Source organism: Euphorbia lathyris, chromosome 3 (assembly GCF_963576675.1).
Source record: "Euphorbia lathyris chromosome 3, ddEupLath1.1, whole genome shotgun sequence".
NCBI lineage: Eukaryota > Viridiplantae > Streptophyta > Magnoliopsida > Malpighiales > Euphorbiaceae > Euphorbia > Euphorbia lathyris.
In genome coordinates, this window is record NC_088912.1 from 44,590,932 (window position 1) to 44,612,280 (window position 21,349).

At 36.5% G+C, this 21,349-nt stretch overlaps 1 protein-coding gene across 1 annotated transcript; it reads right to left on the bottom strand.

Annotated features, from left to right (window-relative positions):
* Positions 1-16,261: 16,261 nt before the first annotated feature.
* Positions 16,262-19,516, bottom strand: LOC136222463 (pentatricopeptide repeat-containing protein At2g03880, mitochondrial-like). The gene is made up of 2 exons (XM_066010243.1): positions 17,228-19,516; positions 16,262-17,144 (listed from the first exon to the last, which is right to left on the bottom strand). The coding sequence occupies exon 1, from the start codon at positions 19,436-19,438 to the stop codon at positions 18,017-18,019; it is 1,422 nt and encodes a 473-aa protein (XP_065866315.1). The 5' UTR covers positions 19,439-19,516; the 3' UTR covers positions 16,262-17,144; positions 17,228-18,016.
* Positions 19,517-21,349: the final 1,833 nt, after the last annotated feature.

A 21,349-nucleotide genomic window follows, 5' to 3' on the forward strand; every position in this document is an offset into this window, starting at 1 on the left:
AAGCTGACCCAACAGGAAAGACAACTCAGCTCTCTGAAGATGAACCAAGCTCAGCTTCCGCTGATCAAAATGGAGCCTCTGAATCATCAATACAAGGGCTGACCAAAGGTAAGCAAGAAGTTGCAATAACATTTACTGACCAATCTATTCCTGTAGAGATTGTAGAAACACCTACTCCAAACAACTCAACATTGCCAAAAGAAATAAAAATCCCAAGAGGACATTCAGAAAAGTCAATTCTTGATGCTGCTGACAACAAGTTGATGACCAGTACAAACAGGAGGAGAAGGATAGAATATTTAGGTGATGAAATGTTGATTGTAAATCATTTTTAAAACTCATCATCATGCTAACATTAATAGTTTCTTGTAACAAAGAGAGCTGAGAGAGGTTGGTGAAGTGCAGTGCAGAGATAGATGACACATCGGCATTCAATTTGTTTAATTTTTGTGCATTTCTTAATTTATTTTGAGTTGAAGTTATTAATAAAAATGAACAAGTGATATGAATTTGTAGAAAAACTATTTCTTATTCATTCAACATGATCAGTCAATACAATACAGTAGAATCTCTGTTTATATAATACCCGAGTTGAAACAACCTTTCACGTCATTAGGTTCTAACATAAAGCAGCTATATCTTAAATTCATGAGCAGTAAGAGTAGATGTGCAGCCAGGTTTTTCTCACAGTCATCATCTTCTTCTTCTTTGTTCATTCAACGCAGCAAATTCAACCATGTTGTGACCTAGGCCATGCCTTGGTAATCTAAATTCTTACTTCAAATGAATCATCAAACTTCACACCATTCCACTAGGGAATGGGCTATTAACTCGTTGTGTTAAAGCCCAACATTTTGAAGTAAATCCCTAATAGACTCTGTAGAATGTGCAAGTTCAACTCCCAAAAAATACTTGGCATATCCCATATACTTTATGGTAAATACATCCTTCACTTTCTTAATCAACACTCCATATGTACCTTGATTAGAACATCAACATAAACCATTAATGCCAAAAACTTATAATATGAATTGCAGACCAACAAACAGTAATCATGTATAACTCTTCTTAAATCTCAGTTTAATCAACTTCAAACTCCGTACTTCATTGTGTTCCTGCTTGTTTCAAGCTATAAAGTGACTTGAATGATCTGTATACTTGCCCCTCCCATGCTTTTTCATATCCCTTACATGGATACATGTAAAGTTGTTTCTCCGATATGTGTTCTAGATGTCTATTTGGAGGATGGGCAAATGATTGGCTGCTGAAATAATATATATATAAAAACTTCATAGTTACTTTTGTTAAATAAAACAACTCTTCATTTGAGTTATTTGATTCATTCAATATAGTTGTTAACTATTAAAAACCATTTTTATCTTTTATCACGTAATTAACAAGATAAAGGTAATCCTCAGTTTATATATATTCATAAACATAAAATGTTCGTACAAAATGAAGTAAGACTATACTTTATATTTCTAATTAAATGATGATAAACTTAAGGAACCCAAGTCAAGCATTATGTTAAAGGATTAATATAATAACGTTGAGACTTGCATGTAATAATGTCTCATGTTCCTGAACATGGAGTTGATATCACAAGCTATAGATATGTGAATATCTAAATAGTTACGTGGATATGTATGAATGAGTTCATATGTATTGGGATCCAGTATGAGATAGCAGGACCGATAAATCTGTCTAATATCACATGTCTTATCTCATTTGTGATAGTAGGTATAACTAATCCCCCAGACTCAAACAATCATTAAGGTTATTACGTGTTATCTAGCATGAATCATTAGGGTGTGCCTTAGGCAATGATTAAGTATCACATCAAGTAATAACTTGAGGAAAATAAAATAAAAAGAGAAGATGCGGAAACATTAGGAGTGAAACCCTTAATAAGAAGTAAAGTTCTAGACCAAAATTTAGAGGAACATCCACATTCAAGGAAAAATCAATAGATGCAGAATTTTTTGAAAAGGGTAAAAAATTCTCATATATAAAGCATACATAGATGTCTCAAATCTAGAAAGCCGAGGGAGAGCAAGCATGTCTATATTTATGTCATTTGCTAAAGCTTTTGTGGCATACTACCCAACAGAGAAAGAAGTTATGTAGGAGTAGGAAAGTTATTCAAAGGATCCTATCATCAATTATATTCATGTCATATACTCGTCCATGTTGAATAAACTCAGAACATATAAGTTAAGTGAAATTTACATTTCAACTCTTAAACATATCACCTTGCCCAATTTATCGAAAGTGATGAATGCTCAATCTATCATTCAATTATCCCGCAAAACAATCTGAGTTCGTTTATTATAGACTCTATATGCTTTACTGTTTGTTGAGTACCCTAAGAAGATCGCTTCGTCAGCTTTAGCATCAAATTTTGCAAGATTGTCTTTTGTATTGAGTATGAAACATTTACATCCAAAAGCACGAAAGTAACCAATATTGGGCTTTCGTCCTTTCCAAAGTTCATATGGGGTTTTCTTAAGTATAGGTCTTACCAGAGCCCTATTCAATATATAACATGTTGTGTGGACAACTTCACCCCAGAAGTACTTTGGAAGTCTATTTTCACTCAGCATGGTTCTAGCAATTTCGACAATTGTTCTGTTCTTCCTTTCAACAACCCCATTCTGTTGAGGTGTTCTAGGAGCAGAGAAATTGTGGTCAATACCACTGGTTTCACAGAATTCATCAAACTGTTGGTTTTTGAATTCTCCACCATTGTCGCTTCTAATATGAGCTACTTTTAGGTCTTTGTCAATTTCAAGCTTTCTAATAAGTGCAGTGAACATCTCAACGGTTTCATCCTTGCTACTCAGCAAGATGATCCAAGTGTACCGAGAGAAATCATCTACAATGACCAAGGAAAATTTCTTACCTCCCAAGCTGAGTGGCTGGATAGGTCCGAAAAGATCCAAGTGTAGTAATTCCAATGGTCTCTTGGTTGAGACAATATTTTTACTTTGAAATGACTTTTTGGTTTGTTTCCCTTGCTGACAAGCTTTACATAATTGATCTTTCTCAAATCTCAATTTGGGTAATCCCTCAACTAATTGCTTTCTAGCTAATTTGGCAAGAAGGTCCATGCTGACATGCCCAAGTCTTCTATGCCATAGCCAGGAGTTATCCTCTTTAGACACTAAGCATATGTTTTTGGAAAACTGTTTTTCTAAATTTAGCATGTATACATTATCTACGCGAGGGGGAGTTAAAATCAATTCATTTGTGTTCCCCTCGAGTATTTGACACTTAGTATTATCGAATACAACCTTTCTGCCGCTCATGCAAAGCTGAGCTACACTTAGCAGATTGTATTTGAGACCTTTAACTAGGGAGACTGACTCAATAGTTGGGTTACCTCCGATAGTACCTGAGCCGACTATCTTACCCTTCTTATTGTCTCCGAAGCTTACACTTCCACCTCGTTTAAGCTCTAGTGTGATGAATTGTGTTTCATCACCTGTCATGTGCCTTGAGCATGCGCTGTCTATATACCACAACTTTGACTTTTCTACGCATGTCAAGCTAACCTGCATTTTAAACTATTCATTTTTAGGTACCCAATTCTTTTTGGGTCCTTTCTTGTTAGTGTAAACAGGTGCAAAATCATACTTTAATTTGTGACGGCATACTTTTATAGTGTGGCCTGGTTTACCACAAAAGTCACAAAATTTTACCCTCTAAGGGTTATACTGAGTGTGGTCAGCATTGTTGTGCTGAGCATGCCAGCATATCTTTGTGGAATGTCCTTTTCTTCCGCAGAAGTCACATTGGACAACTCGCTTGTTATGCCAACACACTTCTTTTGTGTGCCCCCTTTTTCCACAACATTCACATTGAGTGAACTGCTTATGCTGGCTAGTACTTGTGTACTCAGCATGGGGTTTATTCCTGTTTGAACCTTTCATTTGACTCTGTAAGATTGTAACATCCTTTCTAAGTTTCTTTGACTCAGATTGAACCTCCGTGACAAGCTTATGCATTATTTGCATGTTGGTATGTAAGTCTGAGTTGTCCTGGAGAAGATATCGGAGGTCACTTAGCTTGACCTCTTCAATCTCGTCACACCGCCTGCTAAGTGATTTGATTTTCTTGTTACACTTTTTAGTTAGTGCATATAAATCACTCAAGGCATTTACCATTTCATTTCTAAGCAAGAGTAGGGATGTTACCTCATTGTTGTGTTCCTCCTGGTCAGTTTCATCAGAGAGGTCAGCTTGCTCAGATTGAGATTGGTCAGCTCCATCATCTGCCATGAAGCATATATTGCCAGTTTCATTTTGCTCAGTTTCGGATGATGTTGATTCATCACTGTCACTCCATGTTGCTACCATTGCCTTCTTGTTTCCCTTCTTATCTCTTTTTAGGTTTGGGCAGCTTGACTTGATGTGCCCAGTCATGTGACAGACTTGGAGCTGTCCTTCTTATATTTGTCACTGGACTCAGCTTTGTATTTGTCACCTCTTTTGTATGGCCTTTTGCTGTTCCTGTCATTTCTTCTGAACAGCTTCTTCATCTTTCTAGTGAACATGGCTATTTCCTCATCATCAGTTGACTCGGCTTCTGTGGAGTCAGCTTTCATCACTAGAGATTTTTGTTTCTTATCTTCAGATTTTTCTTTTGCCTCAAATTTTTTCATAGAGATCTCATGGGTCAGTAGGGATCCGATTAGCTCATCATATTTGTAGGTAGTCAGGTCCTGAGCTTCTTCTACAGCTGTTTTCTTTGCTTGCCAACTCTTAGGTAGACTTCTCAGGATTTTCTTCACCTGTTCCTCTTCAGTGAAGTTCTTTCCAAGTCTTTTGAGCTCATTTATGATGTTGGTGAATATTGCGTTCATTTCTGAGATGTCTTCGTTTTCGTTCATCTCAAACAGCTCGTAGAGTCTCATATGCTGATTGACTTTGGACTCCTTAACCTTACTGGTGCCTTCATAGGTCACTTCAAGCTTTTTCCAAATCTCCTGTGCTGACTCACAACCTGAAATCTTATTGTATTCTGCAGCATCTAAAGCACAGTGAAGCATATTTATAGCCGAAGCATTATTTTGTAATTTCCTGAGGTCATCCTCTGTCCACTCAGCTTCGCTCTTAACAACTTTCTCATTGTTAACAGTTTTATATGGCACATGTGGACCTTGAACAATTGCAAGCCATGCACTCATGTTTGTGGCTTGAATAAAGTTTTTCATCCTATTATTCCAGAATGTATAATTAGATCCAAAGAATAGGGGAGGCCTAGTGATTGATAATCCCTCAGGGAGTATCTGTGTTGTTTGGTTCCCTGGAAGGAAACGAGTGCTGTTCTCACCCATTTATGGGATCCGCTCAAGATAGTTATATCTTTGAGTAGAGAGCTTAGGCTCTGATACCACTTGTTGGTCCCGTGTGATTAGTTCCAAGGGGGGGGGGTTAGGAACTAATATAACTTTTTTGTTTAATTGTATGCTGACTTAGTTATTTTACTAGTTGGTCAGCTCAGCTTTTGGTCAGCTTGGCCAGATATGCTATAAGACAGCTTTGGACGGATATTGACTAAAGCTGTTTTATTTATAAGTTAGATATTGACACTCTTGGAGGTCAGCTTCTAACTCAGCACTTGAAATTACTCAGAGTTAACTTTAAACAATATTATATGCTGAGTAAATTTCACATACAACACATGCACATATATAAGTTGAGAGAGAGTTTAGAGATTACTCAGTATCACTTATCCTGGTTCGGCCTCTCTGCCTACGTCCAGTCCCCAGAGTCCTCCGGGCTTTTAGAATCCAATACTGAGCTCTTTAAAGGTAGAGCACAAACCAATTACAAGGCAGTTGAATATGCAAGAGTACCTTCCTCTATTCATCTACTCAACTCCTACTAAGTGCTACAACCCAGCACCTAGATTTCTCTACCACTGAATGTTTACAACCAAACACTCAACACAGCACTCTCAATTTTACAATTGATAAACACTTGTTCTTTTCAAGTAAAGAACACTTTAGAAGATTACAAGTAATCACTCTAGCATTTACACGAAAAATGAAAGATGGGTGTAAGATCTATTTTTGTATCTAAGTGCTTTTGTATCTTTTCTCTCTTGTATGTTTCTCTTTGTAGTTTGGCAATGATCCAAGGATTTTGATTGTCCTTTTATAGGAGAAAATCTGGAATTGGATCATTTTGAAATGATGTAGCCGTTAAGGTTAAAACGGCTCTTTTAGGGGACAGATTCTGGTCAGCTTCAGACTGCTCCGGCCATTCCCTTCCTCTACATTTCTTCAGACGTCACGCTTGTCATCTTACGTCTGGTTTGTCTTTTTGTGTAAGTTATCCTTTACCAATAATCCATTGACCCATACATCTCAGAATGTGTCTTCTGCGTATTTCCAAGGATTCAATTATTGGTACAAAGGGGCGGTAATCATTGTCTTTTAGCTAACGACTTTTTCATGCTGTCCTGAAGAATCACTCAGCTTCTACTTCGTAAAACCTTGTCATTTACAATTTCCAATCTGAGTATAAGTTTAGTCAGCTCCGCTTCGTGAGACAGTTGTTGTGGGCGTGTATGTCTTTGTCTTTTGATGCTAAGTTTGATTCCACTCAGTTTGATACTTTAGGCTTCTATGCTGACCTCTTCCTGTCTTACTTTTTATATTTATCTTTTATTTATATTTATACTCAACATTGAACAAACGGATTAGTACAATTAAAATAAAGCACATAAATTTAATTGTCTCTTAATCATGGATGATTTTGTCAAATCAAAATCTTGCGGAAAGGTGTTTCAACAATAATGACTATAGAAATGCCATTGGGAGCTTGTCTGTCGGTATTGGTTGCAGAAGCAATTGCTATTAGAGAATGCTTGCAGATTGCAAATGAAGTAGGTTTTACGGGATTAATAGTTGAATCAGATGCAAAAAATGTTGCTGATTCTATTCTAGGTAAGCAAGAAGTGGCGGCAGATCTGAAGTTCATAATGGAGGACATTTTGGAAGTCGGGAAGGGTTTCCAGCAACTACAATTTTCCTTTGTTAAACGAGAATGTAATCAGGTGGCTCATGAACTAGCTAAGTGGGGAGCCAAGCAAACTGACAGTAGCGTTCACCTGGATCCTGAATGACCAAATGAATTTGGTCATTCACCGTTAGATCTAGGTTTATTATAATCATACGGTGGAGATCCAAAGCATTCTAAGGTGTAGATTTAATGAATCTAGATCTAACGGTGAATGACCAAATTCATTTGGTCATTCAGGGTCCAGGTGAACGCTACTGAGCAAACTGAACCAACTATCCTAGTTGAGGAGGTGCCTAGTTTTCTATTATCAATTGTAAACCTGGATTTTTCTTGACTTAATATGAGATCTTTTCATAAAAAACAATCTCTTGGTCTTGATCATCTGGCTGAAATTACATACCACCACGCGTATGTTCAATTCATCTGTCTTAAAATATATAATCCCTCTCTCGGTTATAGTCCATTTTTTCCTTTTCCTCCACATATTGGGCGAGGGTTTGGAGGAGGATTTGGATTCGGGACAGGATCGGGACCCCATGCGGAGTACACACCCATAACAACAGTCCAACATTGATAAGCATTCCTTTGAGATCATTGACGGTTGTCGAATCCACCAAAAATAAATATAACTTCACAGCCCTTAGGCTTGCACAAGAGTAAGCAAAGGTCGTACCCAAAGGACTAATACTGGTCTAATTTGTAAATATAACCAAGCAAATGAATAAAAAGTAAAAAGGGGGAATTGGAATAGATGATTGCTAAATTAACAAAAGTAATGAAGTTGAGTTGAAATTGAATAAAATGATTAATTGGAATTTCAGCTAAGGGATTCTCAGGCAAGCAATTTGGTTAAAAATTTGACGGTTGTCGAATCCACAAAAAATAAATATAACTTCACAGCCCTTAGGCTTGCACAAGGGTAAGCAAAGATCGTACCCAAAGGACTAATACTGATCTAATTTGTAAATATAACCAAGCAAATGAATAAAAAGTAAAAAGGGGGAATTGGAATAGTTGATTGCTAAATTAACAAAAGTAATAGAGTTGAGTTGAAATTGAATAAAATGATTAATTAGAATTTCAGCTAAGGGATTCTCAGGCAAGGAATTCAGTTAGTCTTGATCATTGACAGAAATGATGTTTCTTCTAAATTGCATATCAGACTACTTTGGTATATTCTTCCTAAATAATTAATTAACCAAGTAAGACTGTAGTTAACTCCTAATTAAGAATAACCTTACCTCAGTGGCTAAGATTCAACCCGTTAACAGCGTTAGGAATTAGAAGAACCTAATCTAAGCCAACCGATTTTCAGTGATATCGATTCAGAAACTTAATTACTCATTCACTTGATGAGATAAAGTTGAAAATAGATGTATTAATGTCACATGGAGAGTTCTCAGTTGTCAATCTGATTATCCCCAAATACAATCTAGATTTCAACTTTATAGTATCGATTACTACTTACTCAGATTTAACTAAATAATGACTCGTTGATTATCTAGTTTAATCAGATAGCTGTATGCCAATTTAATCAAATGAACAATCGACCGTATCATTCAAAAGCAAAATAACAATTGAGATAAAATCCCTAAACACAATGAATAAACAAATGATATGAATAAAGAGAAAATACTAGAAGAGAAACGATCTCACAATACTTGAAGATTCCTGCCTTTGAATTATCCCTTAACTGAAATAAAGGGTTTAGCTATGAATAGCCATTAAGAACAAAATAAGTGTTTCGAGTTTTCCAGTATGAAAGATACGTTCTTTGGAAAATGTAAAAATCTAAAAAAGAAGAGAAAGAGAGAGATAATCTAATCTCAAAACCTCATGTTTTTGTCCAATAAGATATATCCCTCCAAATTAGCTAACAAAAGAATATCTTTCCCAATCACAAATCTTTTCTAATCTTCTCATATCCCTTATTTTCTGTCTTCTTCTTTGAGTAGGAAAGAGTCATGATCAATCTAAACATCATCAGTTCGGAGGTCTTAGTCTTGGGCAAGACTAACTCCAATTTCGTTTCAGCTCCTTTGATTCAGCTAGTCTTGGGCAAGACTAATTCCATTTCGTTTCAGCTCCTCTGATTCAGTTCATCTTGGGCAAGACTAACTCCAATTTCATTTCAAGTCCAAAGTTTCTTCAAATTAAGTCCAATTCTGCTCCTTTTAATCATTTGAGTCCTGTGGAGACAAATCATACCAAAACAAGCAATAATATCCGAAATAGCACTAAATTAATTAAATAACCTAGCACTAAAGTGGACATTTGAAAGTTGAATTGGACACTTATCAAAACACCCCACACTTACCTAATGCTTGTCCCTAAGCGTATCAGATCATGTCAAAAGCTCTTTACTCTTATGATTTCGTGTTTACCAATCTTTCCTGACCCCCCCTCATAATGTAAAGATTATCAGCCATCAACTCTCAAAGCCAAGACATTATTGATGTTTAAACATACAATGTAACCACTTGAAAAATCTCAGCAAACAAGCTTTTGACCATGTACATAAGGTATGAGTTAAAATCAACAACACCCTCACAGAAATCACTCATTGCACTCAAGTGTTTAGTCTATAATTAATTTCAAGAAATCACTCAAGTCGCAACCTAAAATGAAATTACCATAAGCTTGCCAATATATCAAATCTCCACCACTTAGTATGAATTCAAGACACTAAATCAAAGGGACTTAAAACAGGGTGTAACGTAGGCTAGGGTTAAGGTTTGGAAAAGAAATGAGGAAGAAATGGAAATTGAGAGTAGTAAAAATGTACATTTACTCTGAAAATGGCCAAAATGGAAATCAAGACACGATTATTTACAAACGACTCACAATTCTTAAACTTCAGAATGAATGAATGTTTAAGACAAACTTAAACAACTATAAGCAGGCTGAAATGAATAAGTTAACAAAACAATTTTTTTCTTTTTGCTTCTGTATTTTTTTCTTTTTTTTGTATGCCTCTGGTTTTTTTTTCTTTTTCTCTTTTTTTTTCTTTGAGCCTTTTTTTTTCTTTTTTTTACTAAAGATAATAGTTCAAACTAGAATAAGAAAGCTACTACTTTTCAAGCTAATGTCCATTTAGACACCTTTTGAAGCACAACCACTTATAACTAAAGACTTATGCTAAATCCTCATACTTTGATGAGCTTGTGGTTAATTCGAATATGGAGATTGCTTAAAGCAACAGCTAAACACAGAAATAAGTGAGATAATGTATAGACTCTGATGGCTAGAACGTCCCTGGCCAAGGGATTTGAACAGGGGTATGTCAAGAACGGGGAAAAGGCTCAAATATGGCTAACTAATGGCTGGTACTGTTATTTTTTTGTTAGTCTTGGGCAAGACTAAGGGTTCAAAGTTTATTTTGAAATGGCTAACAGAAAAAAAACCTACTGCCCTTATCATTTTTAATACTCGAATACATCAATGTGGTCTCAAAATGCATAACATGGCAAGTTCTAAAATTTCAAACTAGAGTTGGACAACACTCAGAAAAATATAGAACAAAGTGTAATGTTTTGTTTTTGCATTTAGCCTCAAAATCTTTCCAAAAAAATAGGGTAAAATTGGTGTTGTTTCATTCAAAACGTCTGCCATGTAATGGGAAATTAGTCAAGTGGTTCATATGCATGCTCAAGACAATTATGCAACCCTAACCTTTTGAAATCGACAGCTTTACTCAAAACAAGACTTAGGGGTTTTAGTACTAAGTTGGCAACCTAGTTTCAACTGAGTGCAAAACTGAGAGCTACCATTGGTATTTCTAGGGACAAAACAAAGGGTGGACACCCTTAGGGATGGCAACGGGTATTGTACCCGCGGGTACCCGACACTACCCGACCCTAATGGGACTACCCGTACCCTGTATAAAAGGGTATGAGATCAAAACCATTACCCGTTAGGGTAATGGGACGGGTATGGGAATACCCCCTAGGGTACCCGGTACCCGTTATAAAAAAATATATATTAATAAATGTCATTGTTTTTTAGATGTAAGACGTGAAATTTAAATCCCAACCATTTATTTTTCAACAATTGAGTGATACCACTAAGCTACTTTTATTCTTATTAATTAAGGTTCAATTTATTCAATTTTTAGATTGATGATTTATTAAATTTATAGTTTGTTAAATTTGTAATATTTTATTTATTTATTGATTCTTAACGGGTAAGGGTACCCGCGGGTACCCGCGAATTAAATGGGAAGGGTATGAGATGTAAAAAGTATACCCGTTAAGGTAATGGGACGGGTACGGGTAATTAAAAATAAAAGGGTAAGGGTTTGGGAATGACATTACCCGCGGGTACCCTACCCGTTGCCATCCCTAGACACCCTACACTATTACAGACAAAAAATAGACAACAATTCCAGAAAGAACAACAGCAATTCTAGATAGAATAAGCATAAAATGAGGCAACAAAATAATGTATTTCCATGAAAGTTAGACGAAAATAAAACAAACAAACAAAACACACTTCTATATCAAAAACCCCTCCCCCACTTTCTCCTCGCACTGTCTCAGTATGGAATTCACAAAATTAGGGGCTAAGGGAAGCAAATAGGAGAAAAATAAAGTGAAAGAGAAATTGTCCTTACTGCCCTTTTTGGAGGAGGGAAGTTTCTGCCGGTGTAACAACAGAGGAGTTCGGTTGTGCTTGTGGCTGTGGTGCTGTAAGCGGTGGCACTGTATCTATCAAAGTTGCAGACACATCGTTCGTTGCCAGTTGAGAAAGTGGAGTGAGTGTTGTTCGAATTTGTGAAGCGGAGAAGAGAAAAGGAAAAATAATAATAAAAAGAAAGAAAATGGAAATCGAAAAAGAGTGGAAGAGAAGAAAAAAAAATTAAAGGGAAGTGGAAATTTCAAATAAATAAATCAAAGGAAAAGAAAGTGAAGTGGAATGGAATGGAAGGTGTTATATGAATTTGTAAGAAAGAAAAAGAAAGTGGGATGGTGATGTTGTGAGGCGGAAGTAAGTGGAGTGAGTGAGGGTTTGTGGATTTTTTTGAAATTGGAAAGTGGGAATGAGGCGATGGTGTGAGGGTGGCAGTGATGTTGAGTGATATATGATAGGAGAGTTGGTGAGGCGGTGAAATTATGGGAGTGAGGCGGTGTTGCTTGGGTGGCGATGCTGGAATCAAAAGGAAGTGGCGGTGGTGAGCATATGAGTGAGGGAGTGAGGGTTTCGGAATTGCAATTTGGAATTGGGGAAGGCAGGGAATGGAAGAGAGATAGTGGAACGATGGGGTAGCATAGGTTATGAAGGATTTAATTGTGGTTTTTTTTTCTTTTTTTACCCCTCACATCTCTAATTGTCATGCTAAACACTTTTGGGCTTTCATTAACTCCATAACTCATTCTCTTGGGCCTTTATTCCTCCATTCTTTTCTTTCCTTCACACCTGGAAATCAAAACTCAAAAAGTGAATCCTTTGGAGAAGATGATGTTAGTTAAGTTATTTATTGCAAATAAAAATAAATCAAATAAAAAAAATGCAATTATGAACATTAGTCTTGGGCAAGACTAAAACTGGGCTGCCTCCCAATAGCGCCGCTAGTTAACGTCTTTGGCTAGACACTCTTGAGCTCTAAGGCTAGTCTCCAAGAACTTGTAGCTCCATAACTTCACCACTTTCAATCGGAATATTCTCATAAAATGGGGTGAGATGATTGCCATTTACTTTCTGAACTTTCCCGTTCTCCAAAAGCTGAATTTCCACTGCACCATAAGGAAAGATATTAGTTACCAAGAAAGGTCTGATCCAACATGATTTTAATTTCCCTGGAAATAATTTCAAACGTGAATGGAATCGGAGCACTTTCTGTCCTATTTGAAATTGTTTCTGAACTATCATTTTATCGTCATGGAATTTCTTGGTCTTCAATTTGTAAATCCTTGAGCTCTCATTAGCTTCAGTCTGTAGCTCTTCAAGCTCCTGTACTTGCAGCTTCCTGACACTTTCGATTTCAGTGCTTCCTTCAACAACCACCTGTAATTCATCTTCCCTATATGACTTAAAAGCATGTTCTGTTATTGGTTTGATAACATCTATACCACAAACGGAATGCACTTCGTTAGGAAATTTTATGGCCTCATAAACATTAAATTGAACTATTTTACCATCGAATTCCATAGTCATTGTTCCTTTGTGAACATCTATCTTGGTCCGAGCGGTCGTTAGGAATGGTCTCCCTAACAAGATTTCTGATGCCTCCAAGGAATGATCATCATCTTCCATGTCAATAACAAAGAAGTCAGCTGGAAAAATTTGTCCATCAACCTGTACCAAAACATCTTCTAACAGCCCCTCAGGATAAACAATAGATCGGTTAGCAAGTTGAAGCACTACTCCTGTTTCCTCAAGAGGTCCAGCATTTAAAGACAAATAAATAGACATATGCATGATATTTATAGATGCTCCTAAATCACACATTGCCCTCTTGATACTAGTGTTCCCAATTTGACAAGAAATAGCAAACATACCTTTATCCTTACACTTTTGGGGCATTTTCCCTTGGAGTACAGCAGACACATTCTCAGCCATGGTAATCTTTTCATACCCAATTTGTTTTATCTTGTTAGCACACAATTCTTTGAGAAATTTAGCATATCGAGGGATTTGTCTAATAACATCAAGCAATGGAATATTTACCTCAACCTTGCGGAACGTCTCAAAGATGTCTTTCTCCTCCTTTTCTTTCTTTGACTTGGCTAAACGATCAGGGAAAGGTGGTCTAATTACCAAAGGTGTGTGTTGATTTGTGGCTTTTTCTCCAAATGACTTACCAGCTGAACCTTCTGTCTCTTTTTCCATCACCCCCTCTTTGCTTGCAGATTTCTCTGACACGGGCTGTTCTGATTCGGAAGCAGACTTAGTCTTGGGCAAGTCTAAATCTTTTCCGCTGCAAAGTGAGATTGCACTCACATTCTGCCTCGGATTCGCCTTAGTTTGTGAAGGTAACTTTCCTTGGGACTGTATTGCACTCAGAGTGGTCGCTATCTGACTCATTCGCTTCTCCAAATTTTGGAAGTTTGCTTGAACATTGGCATTGACCTTGCCTTGCTCTTCCTGAAATTTCAGCAAGTTAGTCATAACCGAATGATCATTGGAACTAGATGACATACCTGAACTTGGGTCCATTTGAACGGGACTATATTGTTGAGGTCTTTGGTACTGTTGGGGAATATTCGGTTGAAGCACATTACTTTGCTGCTTGTAGCTGAGGTACAGATGATCCTGCAGTCCAGGAGTATATGTATTCGAGTATGGATCATACTTCCTTGGGGAATGTCCCTGATATCCGAGGACGGCATTGATCTGTTCCGGTGTACCTTCGTGCAATGTGGGACATTCATCTGTGGCATGTCCAGTAACTGTACAGATCCCGCATGTCTTAACTTGAGTTGTTGTCCTTACAACCAAATTTTGAACAAGAGACGTCAAAGCATTTAGTTTTTCCTCAATGGAAGAAGTACTTACCTCATAAGTTTTTCTTGGAGCATTTTGTTGCTTCCCAAATTGTTGGGAAGTTGCTGCCATACTTTTGATCAGCTCTTTAGCTGCAGTTGGTGTTTTATCAAAGAGGCTTCCCCCACTAGCAGCATCTATCATCTTTCTTTCCATGTCTAACATTCCCTCATAAAAATATTGAATAAGAGAATGTTCAGTTATCCCATGTTGGGGACAGCTTGCACATAGCCTTTTGAACCTCTCCCAATAGTCATGGAGTGTCTCAATATCTTTCTGCCTGATTCCACTAATCTCCCTTCGAATCATTGCTGCTCGAGAAGCTAGAAAATACTTTTCTAGGAATGCTTGTGCCATACCCATCCATGTTGTGATGGATCCAGAGGGCAGGTTGAGAAACCAGTCTTTAGCTGCATCCTCCAAAGAAAAAGGAAAAGCTCTCAATTTAACTTGTTCCTCAGTAATTCCCTGTGGGCTCATACCTGAACAGACAACATGAAACTCTTTTAGATGATTGTGCAGGTTTTCACTTTCCATCCCATGAAATTTAGGCAAGTAATGAATTAGTCTCGACTTAAGCTCAAAGGCCGCATCCAGGTTTGGGTATGTGACGCACAAGGGTTGCTGGTCAGCTTGAGGTGCATGAAGTTGCCTCAAAGTTCTGTCTGCCATTTTTTTTCTACTTTAGATGGTTCACTTTCCTCGCTGGAAATTCCCTCTTCTTCACTAGAACTGGAAGTTTCAGCACCTTGAAGTTTCTGCAGTTTTGCTTCTTTTCGGAGTTTCCTTACTGTTTTTCTATTTCTGAAGTAAATAGAAGTTGCTCCGAAGTTTCAGACCTTGTTATAAATGGCTTTAAATCAAGTTAGATTAGTCCACGACAACGACGCTGAAATTTGACGGTTGTTGAATCCACCAAAAATAAATATAACTTCACAGCCCTTAGGCTTGCACAAGGGTAAACAAAGGTCGTACCCAAAGGACTAATACTGATCTAATTTGTAAATATAACCAAGCAAATGAATAAAAAGTAAAAAGGGAGAATTGGAATAGTTGATTGCTAAATTAACAAAAGTAATAGAGTTGAGTTGAAATTGAATAAAATGATTAATTATAATTTCAGCTAAGGGATTCTCAGGCAAGGAATTCAGTTAGTCTTGATCATTGACAGAAATGATGTTTCTTCTAAATTGCATATCAGACTAGTTTGGTATATTCTTCCTAAATAATTAATTAACCAAGTAAGACTATAGTTAACTCCTAATTAAGAATAACCTTACCTCAGTGGCTAAGATTCAACCCGTTAACAGCGTTAGGAATTAGAAGAACCTAATCTAAGTCAACCGATTCTCAGCGATATCGATTCAGAAACTTAATTACTCATTCACTTGGTGAGATAAAGTTGAAAATAGATGTATTAATGTCACATGGAGAGTTCTCAGTTGTCAATCTGATTATCCCCAAATACAATCTAGATTTCAACTTTATAGTATCGATTACTACTTACTCAGATTTAACTAAATAATGACTCGTTGATTATCTAGTTTAATCAGATAGCTGTATGCCAGTTTAATCAAATGAACAATCGGCCGTATCATTCAAAAGCAAACTAACAATTGAGATAAAATCCCTAAACACAATGAATAAACAAATGATATGAATAAAGAGAAAATACTAGAAGAGAAACGATCTCACAATACTTGAAGATTCCTGCCTTTGAATTATCCCTTAACTGAAATAAAGGGTTTAGCTATGAATAGCCATTAAGAACAAAATAAGTGTTTCGAGTTTTCCAGTATGAAAGATACGTTCGCTGGAAAATGTAAAAATCTAAAAAAGAAGAGAAAGAGATAATCTAATCTCAAAACCTCATGTTTTTGTCCAATAAGATATATCCCTCCAAATTAGCTAACAAAAGAATATCTTTCCCAATCACAAATCTTTTCTAATCTTCTCATATCCCTTATTTTCTGTCTTCTTCTTTGAGTAGGAAAGAGTCCTGATCAATCTAAACATCATCAGTTCGGAGGTCTTAGTCTTGGGCAAGACTAACTCCAATTTCGTTTCAGCTCATTTGATTCAGCTAGTCTTGGGCAAGACTAACTCCATTTCGTTTCAGCTCCTTTGATTCAGTTCATCTTGGGCAAGACTAACTCCAATTTCGTTTCAAGTCCAAAGTTTCTTCAAATTAAGTCCAATTCTGCTCCTTTTAATCATTTGAGTCCTGTGGAGACAAATCATACCAAAACAAGCAATAATATCCGAAATAGCACTAAATTAATTAAATAACCTAGCACTAAAGTGGACATTTGAACGTTGAATTGGACACTTATCAATCATGTACCTCGAAGTCTTGCTCATTATGGTTTGAGACCCTTTCTTCTCCTCCTGAAGTAGGGTCTAATGTCTTTTTCGGATCCTCGGGCTGATAAATGGACTTCTTTCGAGTGGTATCTCAAGACAATTGGTCGTCTATGCTTTTGAAAAGTGTTTCGAGTTTTCTGGACTGGAGATTTGGAAGTCATATAGTAGGATCCATACTCACCGCACTAAACTTTGGGTCTGGCCCAACCTTCAATTTGACTTCCACAAATGCTTATTGATCTACGTTGGGGTAGGCCCTAGGGCACACTTCAATGCCATAAGTGAGTGATCATTAGAATAGAGGAAGTAGAATATCACATAATGATTAAGAGAGAGAAAGTGAATATTACCTGTTCATAGGTTGTTGGACTTGCAAAAGTACTGTTCTGTCCTGGACTTGGACGGTGAGGCTGTTCCCACCATTCTAGGTCTTATGTGTTTCTTAGAGTTGAATAGATCTCACAAGATGAGTTGAGTCTCTGTTTAGACTTGATCCGAAACAAATGATGTATTGTAAAAAAAAAAATCACCAAATCTTGTATGTCTCAAAGAAGATCAAACAGTATGCTCGTTTTTTTGTTGACTATGTAATAGGGGTTCAAGCATGGGCTTTATTTCAAAGACGGGTGGTTTTTTATAATTTTTTTTATGGAAATAGATTCTAAACTTGAAGAGGGCGAGCCTTGGCGCAACGGTAAAACGTTGTTGCCGTGTGACCTGAGGTCACGGGTTCGAGTCTTAGGAGCGGCCTCTTGCCAATTAATTTGGCAAGGGAAGGCTTGCCCCCAATACACCCTTGTGGTGGGACCCCTCCCCGGACCCTCGCTCAGCGGGGACGCGTAATGCGACCGGGCCGCCCTTTTTTTTTTTAGATTCTAAACTTGAAGGTAATGCTTTAAATGACAGAGACTTTGATTCTTGTTATTGTGCTAAATTTAAAGCTTTAGCAGAACATTTTCATAGTGGCTCTTTTGTTTTTACATATCATATAGCGAATCTTATGTCTCATATGATGGAGAAAGGAGCGTAGACTTTGATTATATAGTCTAAATAACTTTTTAGAGAAAAAAAAAAAAAGGATTTTCCAGAATTAGCAGAAACTAAATAAATCATTCAGAAAAACCAATTGATGTTCCATGTTAACTAGTGGCCTGAATCCAACTACATCCAACATCTTTCAGTAATGCTCTATCTTTCATTGTTTCCCTCAAGCAAGCAATATCATCCCACATGCCAAACGTCGCATATAAATTTGATAAAAGAACATAAATACCCACATTTTGGGGCTCCAACTTGAGTGCCTCTTGAGCAGCCAATTTACCCAACTCAATATTCCCATGTTCCTCACAAGCACTAAGTAAAGCTCCCCACATCGAAATGCTTGCACTCTCAATCTCATGCCCTTTACTCACCATCTCCATTGCAAGTTTCCAAGCTTTATCCAGCTCACCAGCCTTGCAAAGCAAATCAACCACACAACTATAGTGCTCTGGCCCTGGATTTATGCCGAAATCGCGAGACATGGATTCGAAATACTCAATCCCAAGTTGCACTTGACCACTCCGACTACAAGCTGAGATGACTGTGACATATGCTACCCCATCTGGTCTTATCCCTTGTTTTAACATCTCATTGAACAATTCAATCACTTGGTTGAAATGCCCACTTCTGCCACAAACACCTAGCATTGAAGTCCATAATACAATATCTCTCTCTCTGTTTCCTCCCAAGTTGAAGACTTGCAGCGCCTTCTCCACAAAACCACACTTGCCATACATTTCAATCAATGCACTCTGCAAAAACATGTCATTGTCTATATCATGAATTTTACGGGTTAAATAGGCATGCACTTGCTTGCCGAATTCAATTGCAGAAAGCCCTGCGCATGTCCGTAGCATTGCTGATATTGTGAGATGATCATAATCCAAATTCAAAATTGGCATCCTTCGTATCAATTTGATTCCCTGATCCCATGTTTTGTCCTCGGCATACCCAGATAAAAGCGCATTTGCACAAACTGTGTTCTTCACGGGAATTTCATCGAACACCTTAGCTGCATCACTGAGAAAAGACAGTTTTGCATATAAATCTATTAAAGCACTACCCACATACACACTAGCTAACCAACCTGATTTGATCAGATAGGCGTGAACTTGTTTACCAAATTTCAAATCTTTTACAGAAGACGAAGCTACTAAGGAACTAGACAGAGCATACGAATCTAAAGGAACGGATTTTGTATGCATGAGAGAGCAGGTTTTTAGAGCATAGAAAGGAAACCCGTTTCGACAAAAATCCGAGAGCAGAAGATTGAAGGGGTATGGGTTATTGGTGTTTATGAATTTGCAGCAGTTTGTTAAGGTTTTAAGATTGTTATTTTTCAGGGATATGGTATATGTAAGGACGATCTTACTATGAATATTAAGAGAGAAAAAGAGTAAGCCAGTCCTAATTAGATGAGCATGAAGAGTCTTAATGGCTGGGAGATTCTTAGTTTGACAGGAATGGTCTAAGAATTGTGTAAAGATTTTGGTGGTATGGCAATTGAATTGATTGGACATAAAATAGGGCAAATGGATTGCACATAAGAAAGGACACGAGAAAGGGCATGAATTTGCAGTAAGTTGATGTTTCAGTGTAGGCAGGAAGGATGAGAATCTCTAATAGGATAAGACTTAACAAGTTCTTTAACCTTTGTTTTGGGAGTCTCGAGGTGAGAGTTAAAAGCTAAAAGTTAAAAATGAGTTTGTACAGAGTTTATAGAATGTAAATTAGAGTTAGATGTTTAACTGTTTGAAAGTTTAAATATAAAAAAAGAATGAAAATAAAAGTTTATTTTATAGAGATCATTTTTTTTTATGAAGTTTCAATTATTTTTATTAATCCCAATTTGAAAGCCAGGATTTGGAGATTAAAGGGAGTAACGAGACGTTTGGTATAAAGGATAAATGAGGTGGGATATGAATAATAATGCAAGACTCATTTATATAAGGTAGAAAGATATAAATAGTATACGATGGAAACATACATCTTATCCCTCAAATCAATGTTATGTAACTTAAATAAAAGTTCATTAAAAAAAAACTTATATTACATAAATGTAATATAGTAAAATATATTATTTTATAACTATCCCTATCTAACGTACTATCATGATCTTTTATCATTATCCATATCCCCATTTAATACCAAACATTCCCTAAAAGTTTAACTTTCATTAAACTTAATTTATTCTAAAAATACTCTCAAACAAGGTTAATATGATATTTTACATTTCATTACTTAAATTTACCTTCATTAACTTCCTCCCAAATAAGGGTTAGCAAATTACTACTTATTTAGGGGATCTTCCTCGCCGGAGACGAACATAAGCTATCAATTTTCATGCCATACTATATATATATATATAGTACGAAATGGAATCACAAATCTCTTTGTGAGACATTTAATTTAGGGGTGTCAATTCGTGAAATGGTTAGTGTTTTTGGGTCGTGTTAATTATTATATTAATGTCAAATGAGTTAGTATTAATCAATTAACAAAAACTTATATCTTAATAAGATATTAATCAAATTGTATAGTTATATATTTATATTTGTATTATGTAATTTTATTAATTCTGTAAATGGTAGCATTTAAAAAAATAATAATAAAAAAATATAAGAGAATATAGTAATACATCTAAATATTTATGTGATATTAACACTGTTACAAAAAATCTACCAAAATACCAGCAATTAAGTTTTTCATATATAAATTAATCACAAAAAAAAATGCATATCATATTTATTATACACGTTATTAATATAGTTAAAAATGACCTACTAAAATTTATGAAACTATTTCAGTTTATCTACGAACTTATTTGAAAGGTTTAATGTGACAGTCAAATAACGGTAAGATCAGTCCTCTTAATTGACATTGCTTGAAAACGTTTAGAAGTAAAATTTTATTTTAAGATAAATCTGCATTTATCTAAAAAACGATAGAGATATTTCTAACATAGCATAACACCAGATCTCTTCCGCCTCCCTCCCACCTCTTCCGCCTCCCTCCCTCCCACCTCCTTTCCTTCTGCTTCTTCTTCTCCCCACCCTTCTTAAACCGCCGTCTCTCCTCGTCTGCCTTTCTCTCCGCTGCTATCTCGTTGATGAGGAAGAAGGAAGTTTGTCTTTCTTCTTCCTCCTCCTACAGTTTTTGTTTTTCTGTTCTCGTTTTTTTTGTTTGTGTCAGTTTTTTAGTTGGATCTTATATATTATATCGTACATTTGAATCCGTTTGAACTGCGTCTGTTGGTTAAACTTTTTGTTTTTGTAACCTTTTCTGTTTTAGCAAGGACAGAAACGGTAGATCTTATCCGTAGATCACTGGATCTACGTGGTTGCAAAAGAAAGAACTTAGATCCGAAGGTTCAGAATGGTTCAAAGGCTGAAGATTGGACTACATATGCTTTGCGGCAAATTTGGAGTTAT

What these genes read in the sequence shown, in the direction of transcription:
- LOC136222463 (XM_066010243.1), bottom strand. Translation starts at nt 19,438, where the DNA reads ATGTCCAATCAATTCAATTGCCATACCACCAAAATCTTTACACAATTC.